The sequence below is a fragment of the Octopus sinensis genome, linkage group LG11, assembly GCF_006345805.1.
Source record: "Octopus sinensis linkage group LG11, ASM634580v1, whole genome shotgun sequence".
Classification (NCBI taxonomy): Eukaryota; Metazoa; Mollusca; class Cephalopoda; order Octopoda; family Octopodidae; genus Octopus; species Octopus sinensis.
The window spans coordinates 38156747-38179993 of record NC_043007.1 but is presented as its reverse complement, the minus strand read 5'-3'; the positions used below and the strand labels follow the sequence as shown (position 1 = coordinate 38179993).

The following is a 23247-nucleotide window of genomic DNA, read 5'->3' as shown; positions in this document are numbered from 1 at the left end:
GAACCTGGAACCATGTGGTTGGGAAACATGTTTCTTACCACACAGTCATACCTGTGCCTATATCTAACTCTACAAAACAAATCATTCCCTTGAAATGAAAGCACAAAAATATCCATAAATTTTTCTACAATTGTCAAATGCACATTTTTACAAACATGTTCATGTAAGCCTTGTTGTGAGGTTACAAATTAGGATTTGAAATGTGTTGTTTGAATACACAAACCACATTTTGTGTAATTATTGACTTCACATTTTGGTACCAGGTCAGCAGCTTTGGGTGGAGGAGTGGAGGTGGGGTGTAAGTCAGTTACATCGACCCCAGTACACAACTGGTACTTACTTTATGGACCCCCAAAAGGATGAAAGGCAAAGTCGACCTTGGCAGAATTTGAACTCAGAACGTAAAGACAGGCAAAATGCTTCTTTCAGCTTTCCACCATATGTTGAGTATTTACTATTGCATTATTTTACTGGTAAGAAGGCGGCAGGCTGGTAGAACCATTAGGCTTGCAGGTAAAATGCTTAATGACATTTAGTTAGTCAGTACGTTCTGAGTTCAAATTCCATCAAGGTCAACTTTGCCTTTCATCTTTTCAGGGTTGATAAATTAAGTACCAGTTGTGTGTTGGAGTCGATCTATTCGACTGCCCCCATCCCAAATTTCAGGCTTGTGCCTATAATAGAAAGGATTGTTTTACTAGCAAGATCTGTAGTGACATAGATTTTTATTGGTTTGTTTTGCACCACCTCTACTTGGTTACCCCTAAACAACTTGTAACAGGATGAGAGGTCCCTGCACTGGATGGATGCAGCTCACATCCTTGACGTTAAAATATTAATCGAAGGAAAGGGTCAAGACTTCCGATTAACCTCAACAGTATAAATATTTTATTTCTGGATTCGCAATATATACATTCTTCTTTCAGGGCGAATCGGCAGCCTAGGGGCTCGTTGCAGTAGTCAAATGTAGTGAGCCAAATCCTATCCATTCAAGCATAGCGGAGAACTGCCACGAGGTAGCAGCTTGAGAGAGCTGCTAAATCACGATAGTCTTGTTCGTCTGCCAGCGTTCGAGAGGACGATATGAGGGAAATTTCACTGCTGCTAGTTTTCTGCACATGCGCATGAGGGAACTTCCAGTAGGCCTGCCGGAAGAATCCGACTCTGTGCATGCGTGCTGGAGATTTCCAAGATGGCTCCACTACAAACTCATCACTCCATCTCATGTCACCTTTGCTGTGTCCCCTTTGTGCATCCCCACATTAACCACTTTTCTTAGTTCTTCCTCAACAGAAAATTGTCCTGCTCATGTCTTTCCTGCAAGTGATGATTGACTTGCAAAGGTCATGGGTATTCTGTCTTTCTCTAGACTCAACATTTTAAAGCCTGTTTGTATGGTGAAACATACAAACAGGCTTACAAATGGTGATCTTACATTAGGCTTAGGTATAAAGCCTCTTTCTTCTCTATCTCCCTACTCTTAGTTTTACTGTCTTACAAGTGATGATGTCATGAAAATAAAAACACCCATGGAAAATGGATGTTAAATGATTGTGACAATGATGACATATACACACATGCATACGTACATACGTACGTACATACATACATGCATGTGTACATGTATGGAGGAGGAGCACTCCGTCGGTTACGACGACGAGGGTCCCAGCTGATACGATCAACGGAACAGCTTGCTCGTGAAATTAACGTGCAAGTGGCTGAGCATTCCACAGACACGTGTACTCTTAACGTAGTTCTCAGGGAGATTCAGCGTGACACACTGTAGTAGTCTTACAGTTTCACATTCATTAATTTTTCCAGTCTGAGGTAAAATATATGCTGCAATCGTTATGATTGGAGTTTCACTTTCACTTTGACAAACTTTCACTTCAACAAAGTATCACCCTTTGAAATACAGGTACTACTCACTTTTGGCAGCTAAGTGGACTGGAGCCACGTGAAATAAAGTGGCTTGCTCAAGGACACAACGCGTCGCCGGAAATTGAACCCACGCCCTTACGATCGTGAGCCGAATGCCCTAACCACTAAGCCACGCACCTTCACTTATATATATATATATATATATATATATATATATATATATATATATATATATATATATATATATATATAATATATATTATATATATTATATATATATATAATATATATATATATATTATAATATATATATAATATATTATATATATATATATATTATAATATATATATTATATATAATATTATATATATATATATATATATATATTATATATATATATATATATTATATATTATATATATATATATTATATATATATATATATACATATATATATATGTGAATGCATTGACAGCTCAACCAACACATCAACTCTACCATGCATTGACAAACCCTCGGGAACTCTCTTAACTCAAAACGTCTTGTTGTTTTGTCAGCGACCGTCTTGAACTCTCTCAAGAAGAAATTAAATAAAACTTAAAGAAAAATAAATCATACACGCTGACAGACGAACATACATGCATAGACACGTACATGTATGAATGATAACTTAGTTGATATCTAAATTCCAATGAAAGAGCTTTGTTTAGATCCCTGCTCAATGGAAAAAAAGGACATACAAGCATATATACATAAATGTATACATGCACGCATGCAGTAGACAGGCATATATATATACATACAATCATCTATACATACACATTCATACAAATGTACATATTTACATACATACCCAAATATACATGTATATATACAAACGTGCGGACACACACACACACAGATGCATTCAGGCATACATACATCAATAAACTATACTAAAAGCCTGGCATGATGTATTGACAAGTTAAAAAATGTAAATCGATAACTAGATAATTCACTTGATCAAACAACTGGAGTACTCTTCGTCGAATTTGACGAAGATCCATCTTCCACAGACACATACATGTCCAAACACATGCATTTATACATATACAGATATATACATATTTACATACATACATACATGCATTCATATATACATACATACATATATATACATACATATATACATACATACATACATTCATACATACATACATTCATACATACATACATACATACATATATTCATACATATATAAATACATACATACATATACGCATACATACATGCACACAGACGCATTCATACATACATCTCTCATTTTCTTTTCATAGGTATTTCCTTCAGAGCTGTTGTGTATGTATGTATGTATGTATACAAGCATGCTTGCATGAATGCATACCTACCTACCTGCCTACCTATCTACCTACCTACATACATACATGCTCAATATGTCTGAGGAAAACACCTCAGTGGAGTGTTCTCTGTTGCTAAAATAAAAACACTGTAGTAGTCTTACAGTTTCACATTTATTAATTTTCCAGTCTGAAGTAAAATATATGCTGCAATCGTTATGATTGGCGTATTACTTTCACTTTGACAAACTTTCACTTCAACAAGTATCACTTCATTCACAGGCTGCGGAAGAATGGTTATTTTTTTTCCGCATTGTTGCGGCCCGCTTGTTAGTTATAAAGAATATTTCTTGTATAATTAAGTATAATTCTTATTATTCATAATCGTTGGCACACCAGGCAAAGTGCTTAGCGGCATTTCGTCCGTCTTTACGTTCTGAGTTCAAATTCTGCCCAGGTCGACTTTGCCTTTTATCCTTTCGGGGGTCGATGAAATAAGTACTAGTTACGCACTGGGGTCGATGTAATTGACTTGCCCCCTCCCAGGAACTGCTGGTCTTGTACTAAAATTTGAAACCATTCAAATTGCTTGTGTGTGTGTGTGTGTGTGTGTGTGTGGTGTGTGTGTGTGTGTGTATGCGTGTTTGTATTTGCTGTTCTTTAAAGATGGAATGGTATGATTGTAAGGAGAGTTGACTGTGATTTCTAAGAGCTCAAGCGACTGCATTGTTGCTACATTTGCGAGGTTAAAATAAATGAAAGCATTCAATTAATTTTTACAAGTTCATACACGAGAATATTTAACAGGCGTAACAGCAACAAACTCAAACACACACACACACCAATAATGACTGTTTCACATTTTACAAGGATAGCAATTTTTTAGAGGGGAGGGTGAGTCGATTACATTGATTCAGTGCTCAACTGCTACGTATTTTATCGGCCCCGAAAAGATGGAAAGGGAAGTCGACCTCGACAGCTTTTGAACTCGGAAAATAAACAGCCGGAAGAAATGCCGAAATGTCCAACGCGCTAACAATTCTGCCAGCTCGTCGCATTAATTAATTAATTATTTTTACGCGCACACACACACACATATAAATAGATAAAATCCCAATGATAAATAAGCTGGCCGCAGCAGAGCGTCATGAAAATAACTGTTCTGAGTCCGTCAAATAAAATGAGCCAGCTGAAGTTAGAGAAAATGGACAAAGATCACCTGAATCTGCTTCGTTGATAAGATCAAATAAGAAGGAAATATATTAGAAAAAGCTGATATTGTTAGAGTTATTTCCCTCAAGACAACTCTAACTTTCCAGATTTTAAGCACATCAGAGAGAGAGAGAGAGAGAGAGATAGAGATAGAGATAGAGAGAGTCTTTAGTCTTCTAAATGTAAGGACAACCAGTTAATCGAAGTTGTTAATTTTACCGCGCGTGTGTGCGTGAGCGTGCGTGTGTGCGTTTGTATTTGTGAGCGCCCACACACATAATCATCTTGTCTTACTAGCAGTATCGCCCGGCGTTGCTCGGGTTTGTAAGGGAAATAACTATATAAGCATTTTTAGAGAGTTATAGCAAAAAAAAAAAACGCATTAAAAATGGAAAAAAAATTATGGTAATTTTTTTTTAAATCGTTGACTCATCGTAGACATTTTTAGAGAGTTACTTCCCTTATATAATAGCGAAAAAATGCATTAAAATGGAAAAAAATGATGGTAAATTTTTTTTTAAATCGTAGACTCATCGTAGACACGCGCTAATACCCAGAAGGGCTCGATATGAATCACGACTATAAGATACCCGCTTTTGGTTAAACTGCACCGCAAAATGTGGGAGTAGTTAGGAATCTAAATCGTAGGAGACAGACACACAACTTCACTTTTATATATAAAGATTTCCAAGCTAACATGAGTTAGTTGAATCGTTATAGACTGAATTAGTTCTTATTCGGAATTACTATCCTCCTAGAGAGGTCGTAGAACCACATCTCGCTCGTGTAGTCCAGGTTGGCATGGTTTCTAAAGCTGAATACCCTTCTTAACACTAACCAATATATAGAATCTGGATGTATTTTATTGTCTTATCAATATACATACATACATTCATAAATTCCTGCCTACATACTAAAATTCATACATTTATACCAATTATAATTGGTATACTTGGTTTTCTGAGTAAAATTCCCAAGTGACAATCTGGATAAGCCGAGGTTTTCAGACAATCAAATAAACCAACTAACTTGCGTGTAAGTGGAACAGTAGAAATATGTAAAACTTTCCTCAAGTTCAAAATGTGAATATGTTTTTATTAATTACATTCCAACGTTGAAACCTGGAGTATTTCAAATAATTAAAAATAGAAGAGAACATGTATGTATGTATGTATGTATGTATGTATGTATGTATGTATGTATGTATGTATGTATGTGTGTGTGTGTGTATGTGTGTGTATGTATGTGCATTCACACACACATACATGCATACATACATACATACATACATACATACATACATACATACATACATACATACATACATACATACATACACACATACATACATACCTGTGCCCGAAATATACATGTTTATATGTGTGAGCTGGCAGAAACGTTAGCGCGCCGGACGAAATGCTTCGCGGTATTTCGTCTGTCGTTACGTTCTGAGTTCAAATTCCGCCGGGGTCGACTTTGCCTTTCATCCTCTCGGGGTCGATAAATAAAGTACCGTTTTCGCACTGGGTCGATATAATCGACTCAATCCCTTTGTCTGTCCTTGTTTGTCCCCTCTATGTTTAGCCCCTTGTGGGCAATAAGAAATATATATATCTATATCTATCTATCTATATATATATATATATATATATAATATATATATATTCTATATACATACATAAATACAACATACCACACATACATACATAGAGATAGAGAGAGAGAGAGAAGAGGAGGAAGACAGGGTGGTAAACGAATGGGCAGAGAACTTGTGAAAGAAATTAAAAAATAGAAAAAAAAAATGAAACCATATTTCGTTTCGTTTTATATTACGAAATCAGACTTTTGTAGAAACCAGAGCGAGGGGAAGTGCTGGAAAAAAAGGATCAGAGGAGAGATGCCGACAATGCACACGGAATAATCGCACTGACTCTAACTAAAAAACAAAAACAAAAACAAGAGGCATTAATTAACACTGGTTATTTCGCAAGAACGGCTTTAAAACTAGTTTGTTTTATATCATTGCTTATAGCTGTACATCTTTAAATAGCTTTACATATAATATATTCAGATATATAATATATACATATATATATATATATATACTACATTGTATGCCAAAGGGATTCCCTCAACTTTCAACTTTATTTTTCTCTCACTTTCGTTTTCTCTGGACTCCTTTTTGTTAAATTAATTGCATTTATATATAATATATATAATATATATATATATATATATATATATATATATATATATTATATATATATTGTCGATTTAATAATTAATGTAATTGTAATAAAACTAACAAGTAACTCTACAAAAACAAACAACACTGTCTCTCTCTCTATATATAGATAGATAGATTTGCGTGTGTAGGCATGTGTTGATGTAGAAGAGTAACCGCCTGATTGAGGAATGAGAAGTGGAGACAGGAAGAACAACATTAACATCAACAACAGGAGCAGCAAGAATTCGGAAAAAAGTAATAACAAAAACAGCAGCAGCATCAAATGAAAAATACAATCAACACAACACTCCTGTCTTTATCAACGACAGCACATATTCTCTATATACACACTGTATAAATATATTACAGTAGCGAATAGACATACATTGCGCATATGTATATAAACCATATAATATAGATATATAGTATAATATATAAATATATATATATACACACACACCCTCTTTATATACACACACACACGTAAAAGAAAAAGCAAACTATTGTACGAGGAAATCATAAAGTTGGCCTTATTGTACTTATTAATTACCCAAAACGGAGACAAGTGGCACGGATAATTACCAAGATGGTATGTTTTGAAGGATATTTTATTAAGATGTTTGATTATGTTTGTATTCACTTACGCATTTATTCTCTTGTTATACACATCACGTTTTATTATTTACTCAGATTTAAAGTTGTATACGACCCTACTTTTCTCTCAGACAACTTGTACTTGGTTGTTTCTTCCGATCTGCTCTAAAATGCAATCGCATCCCTCCCCCCTCCTCAAAAATCACGCCCTATTATTAAAGCAAAAGAACAAAAGAAAAAAGAGGAAAAGAAAATGCAACGACAAATTTACGAAGAACAGACAATGTAATCGTAGATGTACAAAATTGCAGGACTGTCTGTCATGGCTGGAACATCTTTGATCATAGGTTCTGCCCAAACAGGGTTGACATCGAGTTAAAGAACATGTACGTGTGACCGGAATGGGGGATAGACGTAACTCAGGAGACGTGTGTTTAAAAATAGTCAGTGTATATAATATAAAACTAACGAGCCTATTGTATAATACAGTATATAAAAATAGTAATTATTAGTGTCAGGTGCAATGTTTATCAATCAGATCATAACTGATTGAGCAGCCCTATGATCACAGATGTTCAAGTTGTGAGCATCTTTTCAGTTGTAGAGTATTTAGGACATATTTATGTATCCTTCCTTTATTACGACAGCTGATTGTAATTTTAGGTAGATTTGGCTATTATTTCTAGCCTGTCAAGTGACCATGTATTGGCTTCTTGACTCGTTGAAGGGTGGATGGATTTGTGCACACACACACAGAGGCCGCACACACACACACACACGCACGCATGTCTGTCTTGTGTAGAAGGTATGAATGTCCGAAATCCGGTAAAAGCAGAAACCTGCGTGTTAACACGTATATATATATATATATAATATATATATATATATATATATGTGTGTGTGTGTGTGTGTGTGTGTGTATGTATATATATATATGTATGTATGTATGTATGTATATGTGTGTATAAATCATTATCACACTCGTCATGCTTGATGATTTCTTACTAAATTCCGGTATACAATTCCCACCAACAAATACAAATAAAAAAAATATATATAGTATAAACACACGTGTATGTTTATGGACACGTATTCATGAATCTTGTCTTCGTATATATCTTTTATATAGTCTTACAAGTATATGTTGCAATATACTTATGTATTATTTAACACTTTCTGTTGCTACTACTATTATTACTACTACTGTATTTTATCACCTTCCACCCCTTTTACTCTTTGTCTGTCATCTTTTTTTTCTTTTTTGAAAACCGTCTTTACGTTTACATTTCTTAACGACATTACTAAAAATACTCGCGCACATATTTAATATTTAAGAAAATTTTCTTCGAAGGTGTGCGACTGATTCACCCCACCACTCCTCTCTTTGTTATACACGTGCGCGCGCGCAACTTAGCGGCTTTCTCGCTCAAATACACACACACACACACACTCACAGAGCCTCCTTCTTTCGGTCTTTCTTTCATCTGTACAAACAGGTTCTGTGTGTCTCCTAATTATTTCTCTCAGATGCAATTCGGCTTCGTTTTGCTTGTATGTCTATCTATATCTATCACACTTTATCACTCACACACCCAAATCTCTCCCGTTCTTTCTTTCATAACCCAGTAGTCTCTCACAACTTTCCCTTCCTCAACAATTTCTGTCATTTCTATCTGTACGAACGTTCTTTTCATGACTCTTATTCGTTCTTCTTCCTTTCTTTCTTTGAACCTTGTGTCAATTTCCCCTTAAGGCAAGCGCGCTCAAATACATTTTATACATGCAAAAAAGGAGCGACGGCAATTTTCTTGCCAACCATGTTTCGGAACAAGCACCGCCCACCATGTAACACTTACGCACTACACACACATATACCTCTCGCCCATTATGTCAGCCTCTTGGTTCACTCGAACAAATTATGATATAAACACTCTTTAGTCACATGCATTCATTTATACATCTATACTTAGCAACATACACAGTACATGCTCATGTATAACATACCTATTTTCGATATAGTAAGAAATAAATATATATAAAATATGTGTGTTTGTATGTGTCCATATATGTGTCTGTATAAGTATTTATCCATATATGAGCATTTGTAAGTATACGTAAGCATTTATGTATATGTGTATTTACATAACCATATTTATATATATATATATAATTTTCAGCCCTGTCATCGTCCAGCTGTTTGTCTTCCACGTCCCACTTGTTTAAGGATGGGTGTGTTGTAGCTATCTGCAAGCTATCGCAACTTCATAGGCACCTAAAGAATAGCGAAAGGCATAGTGAATGTCGATTCCTAGTAGTGACTGTGTGCGTATATGTATGTATACCCGTGTATATTGTGTGTACATATCCATGTACAAGCCTACGCGCACGCACACACAATACGTATGTACATGTATGTATGTATTATATGCACAGATCTACGTATAGATGTGTATATACATATATGTATCTTTGCGCATATATATATATATATATATATATATATATATATATATATATATATATATACACACACATATCCGTGTGTGTATTTGTGTATACACACACGCACCCAAATATACGCACGAATACATTGATGGCTGGACATCCTGAATATCATAAAATCATGTGACATTAAAACGTCGATGATAAAAAGTAACAAACAAACTTCTACTAACCAAAGTGATATAACGATGATATAACTAGTTACAGAAAATATAAACCCTATATTTTTAAAAGTTGATAGCTAAATGTTAAAATTAATTTTCTTTTTAAGGATATGTAAACTAGATTTGAAACAATAAATTTGTGTTTACATGTTCTAAACAAAGTGCTGTGCCGATACTTGAAGAGAACGTGGAAACAGAAAAAGTGATCATTCTCACATTTTCTTCTTTTGCTAAACACATATTCGATAAACAATGATGATAATAATAAAGAATAAGGTACAAACATTGTTTCACTGTTTTACACACTCACACACACACACACATATACGCATTTACATACAGAAATTGTTTCTATACCTAGCTACACACACACATATTCACACTCAATCATGTGTTTATGAATGTGAATAATCTATATGTTGATATGACAGAATGTTTATAGAGTGTGATGGTTTGGACGAACTAAAAAATCCAGTCATGTATATCTATCCCTTTACCTACCCATCAGTCAATCTATTCATCTAGCGAGCGAGCTATCTATCTATCTATCTACTTACCTACCTACCTACTTATCTATCTATCTATCTATCTATCTATCTATCTATCTATCTATCTATCTATCTAATTATCTATCTATCTACTTACCTACCTACCTATCTATCTATCTAATAGTATGAACTAAGTGGTTAAATAAATACAAATGCATTTATTTTTCCTAATTAATTTTCCTTTTAATATGACAACTTATTAGTGTCACATTTTAGCCACCAGGTTTTGGAATCATGTGATTTACCCGTCTCGCTTTAAATAGGGTTTGTTTTATTTAGAAATTTTTTTACTCTTCCTTTCATACGCTCAATTCATTCAGATCTTTTCATCAATCACTCTATCTGAAATGACACTGCAATGATTCCGGAAAATATACCCTGCCACCTTTATTTATTCCTCACCTTTCCTTAGTTCGTCGGTCCAAGTGAGTCCTGGAGAATTAAAACGAATATTTTTTTTATCCTTTTACCGAGGCCTTATTCTATACCTTTACTTCTGTTCGTTACTGAATATAGGCTTAATAAAAAGTACACACATTCAAATAAGTGGGTTTTTTTCTTCTTTTTTTCTTTTCTTTTACGAAGTATATCCGAGACAGAAGTAATATCTATGATTTCAAAACCAAAATATTGCTGAAGGCAATTAAATACTCGATCAGGTTTCTGTCCCTCATCACAGCATAATACCTTATACTTTGAACATATATATACTAGCACATCATCCTTACTGTCTTCACTACTATGGGTTGCCAATCTGTCATGCGGCCCGCTCGAGCACTTAAACACTCCAACAGTTCTTCGGTGCCTTTAGTGGAGTTCGCTTTGTTTTGAGCATTCGGACCAGAACACCTGTTCCCTCCTCATCACACGTTTTCTTGTAGATGTTCTTGCTAGGTATCTGCCGCATCTATTTCGCAAAGCTGGGATGGTTTGCAAAGATCATGAGCACTGTCTCCCTATTAATTTATAATGTATTTGAGATACATCTGGTTTACTGAAAGTTATTAGGGTTGCCTCGCCTCAATGCTTGAACTAAATGGTAAGCAGTGGGTAACAGATCTAGGGAATATGGCGGATAACCCAATTTAGTAGATTTCTGCAGCATCATTTGACTAATATATCTAGTTTTGACCGAGTTCAATTCAAATGGAAACCTACATAATTTTATTCTTCCTCCTTTTTATTTTAGATTACGTGAAATTGAATAAATAATAACTTAGAATATGACTGCGTGCGTGTCATTTGTTTGATAGTTTGCATGCTTTTTTTCCACATTAATATCCACTAGTTGATTATTTTCAAAAGCAGATGAAGGTCCTTAAGCTTTATTCCCATTTGGGACTCTCGTCTCCATTGCAAAACTTTTCGAATCAATGCTGCATTCTATGTTCATTCGGAAACTGTTCTTTCACTTTTACCAAATGCTTAGTTCAACATACACGAGAGAGTCGAGGGTAACTTTAAACTCGCCTAGGAAAATAATGCGTAATACCTCTGATTTTAAGTTTAAATTTAAGAACAACTGATACAAAGGATAAAAATAAGAATATTAAAGACAATTTAACAGCGAGCCAACCTCTGCGTTCAACCTACTAAAAATAACAGCAAAACTGCAATCAAATCGTATCGTAACGTTTTAAAAAAAGCAAGGATATTTAGGATAGTGTAGTCCGAGATTACTGTACCCAGAGAAAAGAAAGACAGACGGATTACGATTAGAATGCTTTTGTTCAATCAAGGATGCAGGCATTGCTGTTTAGCTTCGGGTTCAATCCCCATGAGTCGCACTTTTGACATGTAAGTTGTCGACCAAAGCTTTTTCAGTGAATTTTGGTATAAGGACACTGTGGAAATCTTACTTAGGAGTCATTCCTGTTCATGGGTGATGGACTTAAAACGTCGCCCAATCTTACACTATCATCTAACCCTCTAACCCTTAGGTACCTTTTAGCAGAGGACACTGTTGCAAGCTTTAGGAGGGCTAGGTTTCTTCCCTTCCTCCTACTAGTCTCGAAGGGGGCCGATAAGGATCATGGATAGACGCTTCCTTTCTACTTCTGACTACAAAAAGGGGGACAACTTGAGATATAAACAATTCCAATTTCACAAAAGCATATATTTTTAATGATCCTTGTATAACAACACCAACTTGCCTGCCTTTTATTTCTGGTTAGCATTTTCAGTACTCTTCCTATAAAGAATATGAAGGCGCGTGACCTAATGGTTTTGATGCTGGATTCACAATCTTAAGATACTGTGTTTGATTCCTAGACTTGGCGATGCATCGTGTCCTTAGGCACTTCATTTCACGTTGCTCCAGTCAACCCAGATGAAATGAGTACAAGCCGAGTGCTGATGCAGACCATTCTCCAGCTGTCACATCCTCGATGTTTCGCTGGCACAACGGTAGAAAAAGCCCAGAGATGTCTATGTTTGCTCGTGACTACTTAAAGCACCGAAAACCGTTTGCGAAAGTACACTGCATGTTAGGGTACCAAGTTACTCTTACGAGTTAGGGGCTATGCATATTGAATATGTTTGTACTAAATTATTTATCTGTTCCAGCACATAGTAACTTCTTGTTATCCCTTTAATTCTCTCCAGTTTTATCTTGTTGACTCTTTTTTGGTCTTTGTATTGAATATGTAAGCACGAACTTAACCATTGTTTTCCATGCAGATGGAATCTTAGAGTTATTGAATTCCATAAGATTCAGATTGATCAGATGCTGAGTTTTCCAAGAATTAAAGAATTACGAGCCATCTTTAATTAATCATGACTCTCGTTTTTAACTCAAATGATGCGCGCGTACGCGTGTGGCTGAGAGGTTAAGAAGCTTGTTTCGCAACTATGAAGTTTGAGGTTCAATACCATATTGGGCAAGTGACTTTGTCATGGCTTCAGGTCACACTCAAGCCTTGTAGGTAAATTTGGGTTGACGAAAATCATTTTGAAACCTACCAGTGGATTGTGTTTGTTATTCAAAGGTTCAATTTTGACACACCATGTCAAACTGATTGCACTTGAAAACTATATCAAAGGTACAGCTGTCTTTGGAATACTTAGCCAACTGACATGCTAATTCAATGAGTTGGTGTCTCAGTTGAATTAATGCTCAAACTAGCAGTATTGCCTGGCATTGCTCAGGTTTGTTTCAACCCTTTAGAATTGGAATTTTTGAAAAGTAAAAATTTTGCATTATGTAGCTTGTTATTCTCTTTAAGTGAAAATTTTTCTGGTTGAAATACACCAAAAAATGGCGACACAGAAGTAAAAAAATCGTAAAAAATAGGGATATTCATAGAAAAAAAGCGCCTTTTTTATGTAAATAATTTTTGGTGTTAACATGGTCCGATTTGAATTTTTTCTTCTACGGAAGGAAGAGCAAGCCTTCTTCTATCATACTCTCAATTTTGGTCAACTTGCGCCACAGGATCTTGGAGGAGATAGTATTAGTTGAAGGCTACCAAACCTGCCATACACAGACAACTTCAGCTTTATATATATAGAGATGTTGAAAATCAGTGGTAGAATACATTTTGTGTGTGTGTGTGTACTCTTTTTCTCTCACACAGACTTAAACATACACCTTTCCTTCATTCTTTTTCAGAACATTCTCCCATCTTTTCTGTGCCTTCTATTAATCTCTCCATTTCCTCTGAGCTACATCTTAGGTCTGTCATACCTCATTTTTAACACTTCTCATATCTGCAATCATTATCAAGACCTTCTCATGTCTGTCCTACCCTTACACACTCCACTCAGTTTAACCACTGCACACCTCTAAGCTTGTTTGTTACTGTGGAGCTCCCTCCTCACTCTCACACACTGCACATCGGGTTCCCTACTTTCTTATCTATGTGGAAGTTTTTGATGCTGTCCTCCACCCGTTCTGTACTGCTGCTCATCACCTCCTCCTTCCTGTGCCACTTCAGTCTCTTTCACCTTCACACCTCCATACAGATATTCATCAACCACACCTTTACTATTGTTCATAATTCACTACATTCACCTTTAACCATCTGTCACTCTCTTATACTCTTATCCCCTCTCCCTTTCCCTTTGATCCTCTGTCTGTATTTTCTTTTCTACCTACCTCCTTGTACTTTGAGAGTTCATTCTGGCAGTTAGTCACCACTATTTTTGTTTTGTTTTCATTTACTCCTATCCAGCATTATAAAGCAAGGATAGCCTTGTATCTCTTTTCTAGCAAGGTAACTGTACTACTTGTCCTGTTATCATATTAATGTTTTCAACACTTTGTATAAAACCACCTCCCTCTGTCTCAAATAGACTCCCTCTTACTTGAGTGGAGGGCATTTTCTTTGTGTTGTAAGTTACTTGGTGATGTCACAAGTGCTGGTGTCATAAAAAAAGCACTTCGTATGCATTGTAAAATGGTTGACAGTAAGAAGGGCAATGAGCTGTAGAATCCATGCCAAAGCTGACATTGGAGTTCAATGCAGTCCTACTGCTCATTAGATCCTGGCAAACCATCCAGTCTGTACCAGAATAGAAAATAAACATCAAATGATGATGGTAATGATGTAAGTCTGTATGTATGTGTGTGTGTGTAGGTAGGTAGTATGGCGGTGAGCTGGCACAATCGTTAGCACGCCAGGCGAAATGCTTAGCGGTATTTCATCTGCCGCTATGTTCTGAGTTCAAATTCCGCCGAGGTCAACTTTGCTTTTCGTCCTTTCGGGGTCGATAAATTAAGTACTAGTTACGCACTGGGGTTGATATAATCGACTTAATCTGTTTGTCTGTCCTTGTTTGTCCTCTCTGTGTTTAGCCCCTAGTGTAAAGAAATAGGTAGGTAGCTAGGTGCAAGTGTGGGTATGTAGTTGAGAAGCTTGTTTCCCAGCTATGTAGTCTTGGGTTCAGTCCCACTGCTCAGCGCCTTGGGCAAGCATAATCTACTATAGCTCCTGGCTGACCAAAACCTTGTCAGTAGATTTGGTAGACAGAAAATGAAAGAAGCCTGGATATGTACATATATACATGTATGTGTGCCCTTGTCTTGATGTCATATGATGATTGTAGATGGGCATCACTGTCATACAAGTGATGCTGTTTATTTCCATTCTTTCATGAAAAACGTGTGTGGCCATGGGGAAACATTACCTTGCTTGGAAACGGGTCAGGATTGATGAAAAGAAGGATATACAGCTGTAGAAAATCCACATATTCCACCTAACTCATATAAGCATCATGATGATGGTGATGATGATTGTGTGTGTGGTCAAGGCAGCAAAGTTGCAGTATTGTTAGCATGCTGGACAAAATACTTAGCTGCATTTCTTCCAGCGTTATGTTCTGAATTCAAATTCCACCAAAGTCAGTTTTGCCTTTCATTCTTTCAGGATCAGTTGAGCACTGGGATTGATGTAATCAGCTAGCCCCTTCCTCAAAAAATTTTCAGGCTTTGTGTTAATAATAGAGAGAATTATCTCTTTTACTTGTTTCAGTCATTTGACTGTGGTCATGCTGGAGCACCGCCTTTAGTCGAGCAAATCGACCCCAGGACTTATTCTTTGTAAGCCTAGTACTTATTCTATTGGTCTCTTTTGCCGAACCACTAGTTTACGCGGATGTAAACACCGCCACCATCGGTTGTCAAGTGATGCTGGGGGACAAACACAGACACACAATCATACACATATACATATATATATATATATATGATGGGCTTCTTTCAGTTTCCGTCTATCAAATCCACTCACAAGGCTTTGGTCGGCCCGTAGTTATAGTAGAAGACACTTGTCCAAGGTGCCACACAGTGGGAATGAACCCGGAACCATGTGGTTGGTAAGCAAGCTATTTACCACACAGCCACTCCTGTGCCTTTAACAAATACAAGTTGATGTAAAACTGTTAACTGTATTTACTTGAATTTCTTTTCCTGTGCTTTATTTTTGTTTAGCCCTAGATCAGCTTTGAATTTGTACACTTTTGATCAAAGCTGTTTTAGTTGTGACCATGCTGTCTGTGAAAAAGAATACCAGTGATTACGTCATAAGTGTACAACAATTTACTTTGAAACAAGTTATTATGAATTAAATGCTAAGATTTTAATGGTGTAACATTAGAAGAAAAGCATCTCCTGCTAGAGCTAAGTGACTGATGAATTTACTTAAGGATGTAATGCAGAAATAAATTATAGGATTTAATTTCAGGTAATGGAGTGGCAGATACTTAGTAGTATTATTGGTAGACAGTTGTGTAGTTAAGTAATAAGGTGTGGTTATAATCACATGAATAGGCCCGTTTTCTTTTTTCTGTTTCACATTGGTGCCTTTACTCTTTTATATCACATGATTGTTCATTCAATGCCTGTTTTTCCATGTTAGCATGGATTTGGATGGAGATTTAGTTGAGGCAGGATTTCACAGCCAGGTGATCGTTACCAGCATCGCCTTACTGGCACCTGTGCCAGTGGCACGTGTAAAAACATTCGAGTGAGGTCGGTGCCAGTACTGCCTGACTGGCCCCCATGCCGGTGGCATGTAAAAGCACCCACTACACTCTCGGATTGGTTGGCGTTAGAAAGGGCATCCAGCTGTAGAAACTCTGCCAGATCAAGATTGGAGCCTGGTGCAGCCATCTGGTTCACCAGCCCTCAGTCAAATTATCCGACCCATGCTAGCATGGAAAGCAGATGTTAAACGATGATGTTGATGATGATGATAGATGCTTTTCCTGTCACTAATCTTTGCCTGTTTTCAAGTAAGGGATTATTTTATTCCAGAGGTGTTTGAAAACCCAGGGTGACCAGTGATAATGTCAACAAGGAATGTTGACTCCACTACTTCTTTGCTCAAGTGGTAACCAGTGCATCATATCAAGTCACAATTTCCACTCACACATACAAACATAACAAGCTTCTTGCAGTTTCCATTTACCAATTTCTCTTACAAGGCATTGGTTAGTCCAAGGCTATAGTAATGACACCGATCGAAGATGCTATGCAGTGGGACTTAGCCCAAACCCATTTAGTTGAGAAATAAATTTCTTAACCACATTGTGATGCCTGCACTTATAAATTATTTACATTAAAATATTCACAGTTAATTCATGGGGTTATATTTCTTTGCAAACATTGCACTGAAGTGACACACCTCATTGTGTCAGACATTAGAAGAATAACCTATCATGCTAGCAACAAGCCATTGTATGGATAAATAATATAGTTATAATAGTAAAAAAAACACCAAAAGTTTTATTGTGTATAACTTGAAAAGAGGTCTCAGCTTGGCTGTGTATAGGTGAAGATGTTGCTGTGTAGTTAAGAAGTTTGCTTCTTGATCACTTGGTTTTGGGTTCAGTCCCACTGTGTAACTTTTACTATAGCCCTGGCAATAGATGAAAAAGTCTGTCATATAGTGGAAATATGTGAGTGACCAGGTGGTAGTTAAATGACTAAAATTTTATCCTGAAATATTAAATGTATAAGTAAAGTTAACAGTTTCTCTGAGTTTTGGAATGGTTAATATGTATCTTCTCTACTTAACTGTTATGTGTGTGTGTGAATGCTTATATTTGTGCTTCCTTGTCTTGATATCATGTCATACAAGCAGTGTCATTCATTTCCAATATTCTGCTATAACATGTCTGGCCATGGGAAAATATTGGGTTGTCCGGAAAGTTTGTGCCGATTTTTAAAAGAAAGAAAAAGGTCAATAAATACTTGCTATTACATTTCTAATCAACCAAATATGAACTATTTTGTTGTACAATGCGTTTCCACCTTTCCTTTAACTTGAAAATACCCTCTTCCCAGAATTGAGGTGGTTTCATGGCAAAGAATTCATCAAGATATCTTTTTACATCATCCAAGGAATTGAAATTTTTACCATTAAGACTATTATGCAGAGACCTGAATAAGTGGAAATCCAAAGGAGCAATATCTGGTGAATATGGAGGGTAGGGGTAACACATCCCAGCTGAACCGCAGCAATTTTTGTCTGGTTCCCAAAGCATCAATGCCGAAAATGAACTTTCTTATCTTCCATTTTAAAGGGTTACAGAATTAATACAGGTTATAGGAACATAAACCTTCTTCCACAAAAAGATAGCTTAAACTGTGCTCTAAATGGAGGTGTAGTCAAATCCTATTTTATGGAACTGGACCATGTTCTAAAATAAGTCGAAAGGTAAGCTACTATAAATTGGCACGAACTTTCTGGACAACCCAATATTTACCTTGATTGGAAATAGTTGAAGGTTGGTGATAGGAAGAGCATCTGGCCGTATAAAATTTGCCTCAATGAATTCCACCTGCTCTATGCAAGCATGGAAAAGTAGAAATTAAAATGATAATAACAATGGTCATGATGATGATGATGCCACTGCCGCCAATGCCAAACTCTCTGTAGTGTAATTGGTAATGTTTCCATTCTACAAGACAAACAATTGTTATGTCATTTGTCAGTGATCCTGTTTCTTATTTATTTTTTTCTGTCTTGATTAGATGCTCTGATCTAATATTACTTATAAGATAAGTTTTATTTTTATTTGTATTATTTTTAATGCATGAATACATTCTAGAATACGAACTAGAGACTTTATTCAAAGAACTTTGCTCTTATTTTGTTTTTTGTTTTTTCCTTCCAGTCTCAACCGGTTTGTGAACTGAATGATGGTGTTAAAGAAAGAATCAAACAGTTCCGTTTCTCTAACAATAAATGTACTGCTGCTGTTATCTGTAAGTTATAAATCCATCTATCTATCTATCTATCAAGCTGTCTATATCTATTTCTCAGCCTTTCTGCTTGTTTGTTTGCCTCTCTGTCTGTCTGATTGCGTATCTGTCTCTCTATCTGTCTGTCTCTCTGTCTATTTATGTTTGCTTCTCTGTTTGTCTCTCTCTATCTGTCTATTTCTCTCTCCATCTCTCTCTCTCTCATTCTCTGTTTGTCTTGCTGTCTGTCTTTGTCTGTTTGTCTCCCTGTCTGTCTATTTGTATTTGCTTCCTTGTCTATATATCTATTTGTCTGTCTACTTCTCTCTCAGTATGTCTGCTTGTCTGTCTGCCTGCTTTTCTATTTGTGTATCTATCTCTCTGCCAGTTTCTCCCTCTCTGTCTGTCTGTCTACTTGTCTGTCTGTTCAATTCAGCCCATACAAGTACCAATGTTCACATAAAAAAAAAAAAACTGAAAATAAATTACAGTTAAATGACTAGAATGATTAATTAAGAAGTTGGTGCTCCAGCATGGTCACAGTCAAATGACTGAAACAAGTAAAAGAATAAAAGAATAAACCCACTGCGGTGTCAATTAAGCTGGCATGTTGTCTGGTTAAGAAGTTAATTTCCAAACCACATGGTTTCAGGTTCAGTCCCACTGTGTGGCTCTTTGGGCAAATGTCCTATACTTATAGTCTTGGGTCAACCAAAGCCTTGTGAGTGGATTTAATAGATGCAAACTGACAAAAAAATCATGTGTGTGTGTGTGTGTTAGTTTGTCTTAACATCACAGGTTAGTTAGAAATGAGCATCATCATCATCATGCAAGCAGAGTCCTACATTTCCAGTCTTCCATAAAAAAAAAAGCACGTTTTGGCCACTGAGAAATATTATCTTGCTAGGAAACTGGTCAGGGTTGGCCTCAGGAAGGCCAACTGGTTGTAGAAAATCTGCTTCAATGAATTCCACTTAACTCATGCAAACATGAAAAAGTGGATTTTAAAACAATAAATGATAATGATGATGATGATATGTGTATGTGACAGTGTTTGTTTGTGGTTTCTTCTTGTCTTGATGTTTGCACAACGGAATGGAAACAATCACTTCCGTACTCTGTCATTGTTTACAATCTGCTATTGAAACCTGTCTGGCTATTGAATTATTCATCGCAAGCAGATTTTTTTCATTTCCGGTCTTCCATAAAAGCATTTTTGGCCACTCAGAAATTAACTTGCTTGGAAATAAGTGAGAGTGGGTGACAGGAAGAGCATTCAGCTTTAGAATGTCTGTGTCAATCAGTTTTGCCAGCCATTCCAGAAAAGAAAGTGGACAATAAAACAATGATTGTAATGATGATGGTATGTGTATATCATCATCGTTTAATATCCGGCTTCCATGGTGGCATGGGTTGGACTGTTTGACAGGAGCTGGCCAGGTAGAACACTACCCCAAGCTATTGTGTCTGTTTTGGCATGGTTTTTATGGCTTGATTCCCTTCCTAACACCAACCACTCTGAAGAGTGGACTGTGTTTTTTACATGGCATCAGCACAGGTGAGATCAGGTTTGGCATGGTTTTTACAGCTGGATGCCCTTCCAAATGCCAACTGCTTTACATTGTGGACTGGATACCTTTTATGTGGTACCAGCAAGATTACCAAGATAAGGAAATTTGAGCGTGGGGAGGTGCAATAGTGCAAGAGAGAGCAGGGGAGGGATAGTGGTTAAGTGCCAGGGTATACACACTAGTGACGGAGATCAGAGCGTAGATGGAACGGAAGAGTAAGGAAGAGAGAGATAAATGGTGGCAATTGCTAGGGCATACCCTCAAGGTATGGAGGTCATAATATATGCAGTCAGGTATAGTCAAGAAGGCGTGAGTAGGGAGTGGTGATTGCAGAGACTGGTGAAAACCTGGGTATAAAGATGGGGTGGGGGAAAGCAGCAGTATAGTTTGCAAGGCAGTGAGGGCAGGGATGGGGAGTGGGAGATAATCATAATGTATGAAGAGGAAATGTGAGGAAGAAAAGAATGCAGTTTAGAAGAGGAGATGAAGTTTGGTTTCTAGGGGTAGGATGTGTGAAAAGTTTATTGTTACATGTGGTTTTAGGTTCAGTCCCACTGTGCAACAAGTTGGTAAAGTGTCTTCTACTATAACCCTGGACTGATCATGCTTTGTGAGTAAATTTGGTAGAAGGAAATTATGTGGAAGCCTGTCATATATATATATATATATATATATATATATATACAGTGTGCAATGGTTAAATTGTTGCCATTTTATATTTTTAATTTCACGCATGCGTATTATTTTTTATTTTGTTAGCGGCACAGTATAGTAGGGTCAGTTGGGCACTGTCTGTGAGAAAAACAGCACCATAATGCTATTCACTCTGCCAGAAATTTGGAAACAATATGCTGTACTGCTTGGCATTCATGCCAGAAGTGCTAATACGAACAGATGGTGAACACACAGAATAAACCATTGGCTTGAGGTGTCCACAAAACATGTACTGAGAGTGATAAAAATCAAACATCCAGTCAGCATCACAGTGTTTGGAGTGATCACTAGTGATAGCAATGTTATGCCTCCATCTTTTTACATGACCTCAGACTCAACACAGAGGCCTACATCTAGTGCCTGGAGGAGTTGGTGCTAACCTGGATGAAGAGGGTAGCTGCTGGAAGACCCTGTATCTGGCAACAGGACTCTGCACCATGCCACACAAGCAGGAAAGCCCAATCATGGCTGTCAGACAATTTCTGCAACCACATCACCCTAACATCTGACCACCTAACTCCCCAGACTGCAACCCCCTTGATTATTATGTGTGGGGCGCAGTTGAGCAAGGCCACCAACAAAACTCCTTGTAACACCAAAGATGAACTAAAGACAAGGATTATAGCAGCATCCACCAACTTAAACAAGGAGACCATCCAGAAAGTTGCAGGAGATTTCAAAGTTGTCTAGAGTCTGTGGTTGAAGCCAATGGCAATTTTAACGAATAAATTTACTCTTTAGTATTTCAAGATATTTTAATGTAATTTTGGTAAATATATCTGTTAAAATGAGATGTCAGTGTTATTTTTATTTTTGCTTAATTTAGACAATATATTCACTGCACCTTGTATATGTATGTATATATGTATATGTGTGTATGTATGTATATATGTGTGTGTGTGTATATAAAATGTGTGTTGTGGTTTTTCTTTGTCTCCGCACCATTGCTTGACAACCAGTGTTGGTTTGTTTATTTGCTTGTAACTTAGTAGATTGGTCAAAGAAACTTGTAGAATAAGTAGCAGACTTTAAAAAAAAAAAGAACTTGATTGATTTGTTTGACTAAACAGCTTGAGGCAGTGCCCATGCATGGCCACACTCCAATGACTGGAATGTATAAAAAATAAAAGATAAAAGGTATACATAACCCCTGTCAGTCAGAGTGACCTGGAGTAGCTGCACCTGTCAGGGTCCCAGCTATAGGTTAATTAGATTATTAGGGCTTGCCTCCTTCTGCATCTGAAGACTGGATCTGATGGACTCTACGGAAGAAACCTTCATGGTTCAGTGGAGGGGAAGGTAGCTGCAGCAATGCATTGTGGAGTGCAGAGAGCAAGAGGGGGCAAGTAGGATATTTTTAATTTATGGAAGATCAGCGGTTGTCCTTGCATGTAAGTTTCCCCTCTCTATGCTACTGATATTTTCCAAGGAAGGGCCAAGACTAACACAGCTCACAAGACCTTAACAACAAGATTGGAAGATGGAACGTGTATGGAAACCTGCCAAGTGTGTATGCATGCATGTGTGTGTAACAGTGTGTTTATGTGTTTGTTTCTTTCCAAAAGTTTTGGTTTCTTCTGGGTGAATTGTTGATCCTTTGCAGAACAGTCAGATGATGGGGCCACCATCTTGGCAATGAGTCAACCTGTCATGGGTCACCATTAGTCTGAAACCTCCCTGGGAGACCAACTCCAGATGGGTACACTCTCTCAGATCTAAGGAACACACAAGTCCCTTCACCATGATGAGGCCAAACCCAGGAGGTTGCAGAGGGGCTGGCACAGGACCACTAGCAATGGAGAGCACTGTTAG

General features: G+C 37.0%; 1 protein-coding gene across 1 annotated transcript in view; it reads left to right on the top strand.

The window, feature by feature from the left end:
- Positions 1-6688: 6688 nt before the first annotated feature.
- LOC115217490 (glia maturation factor beta-like) overlaps positions 6689-23247 on the top strand; it is a 53032-nt gene continuing 36473 nt past the window's right edge. Inside the window, exons 1-2 of the mRNA XM_029787199.2 lie at positions 6689-7248; positions 19084-19174. Coding sequence (XP_029643059.1) covers positions 7246-7248; positions 19084-19174 — 94 coding nt within the window. The 5' untranslated portion in view covers positions 6689-7245. The remainder of the gene's footprint in view (positions 7249-19083; positions 19175-23247) is intronic.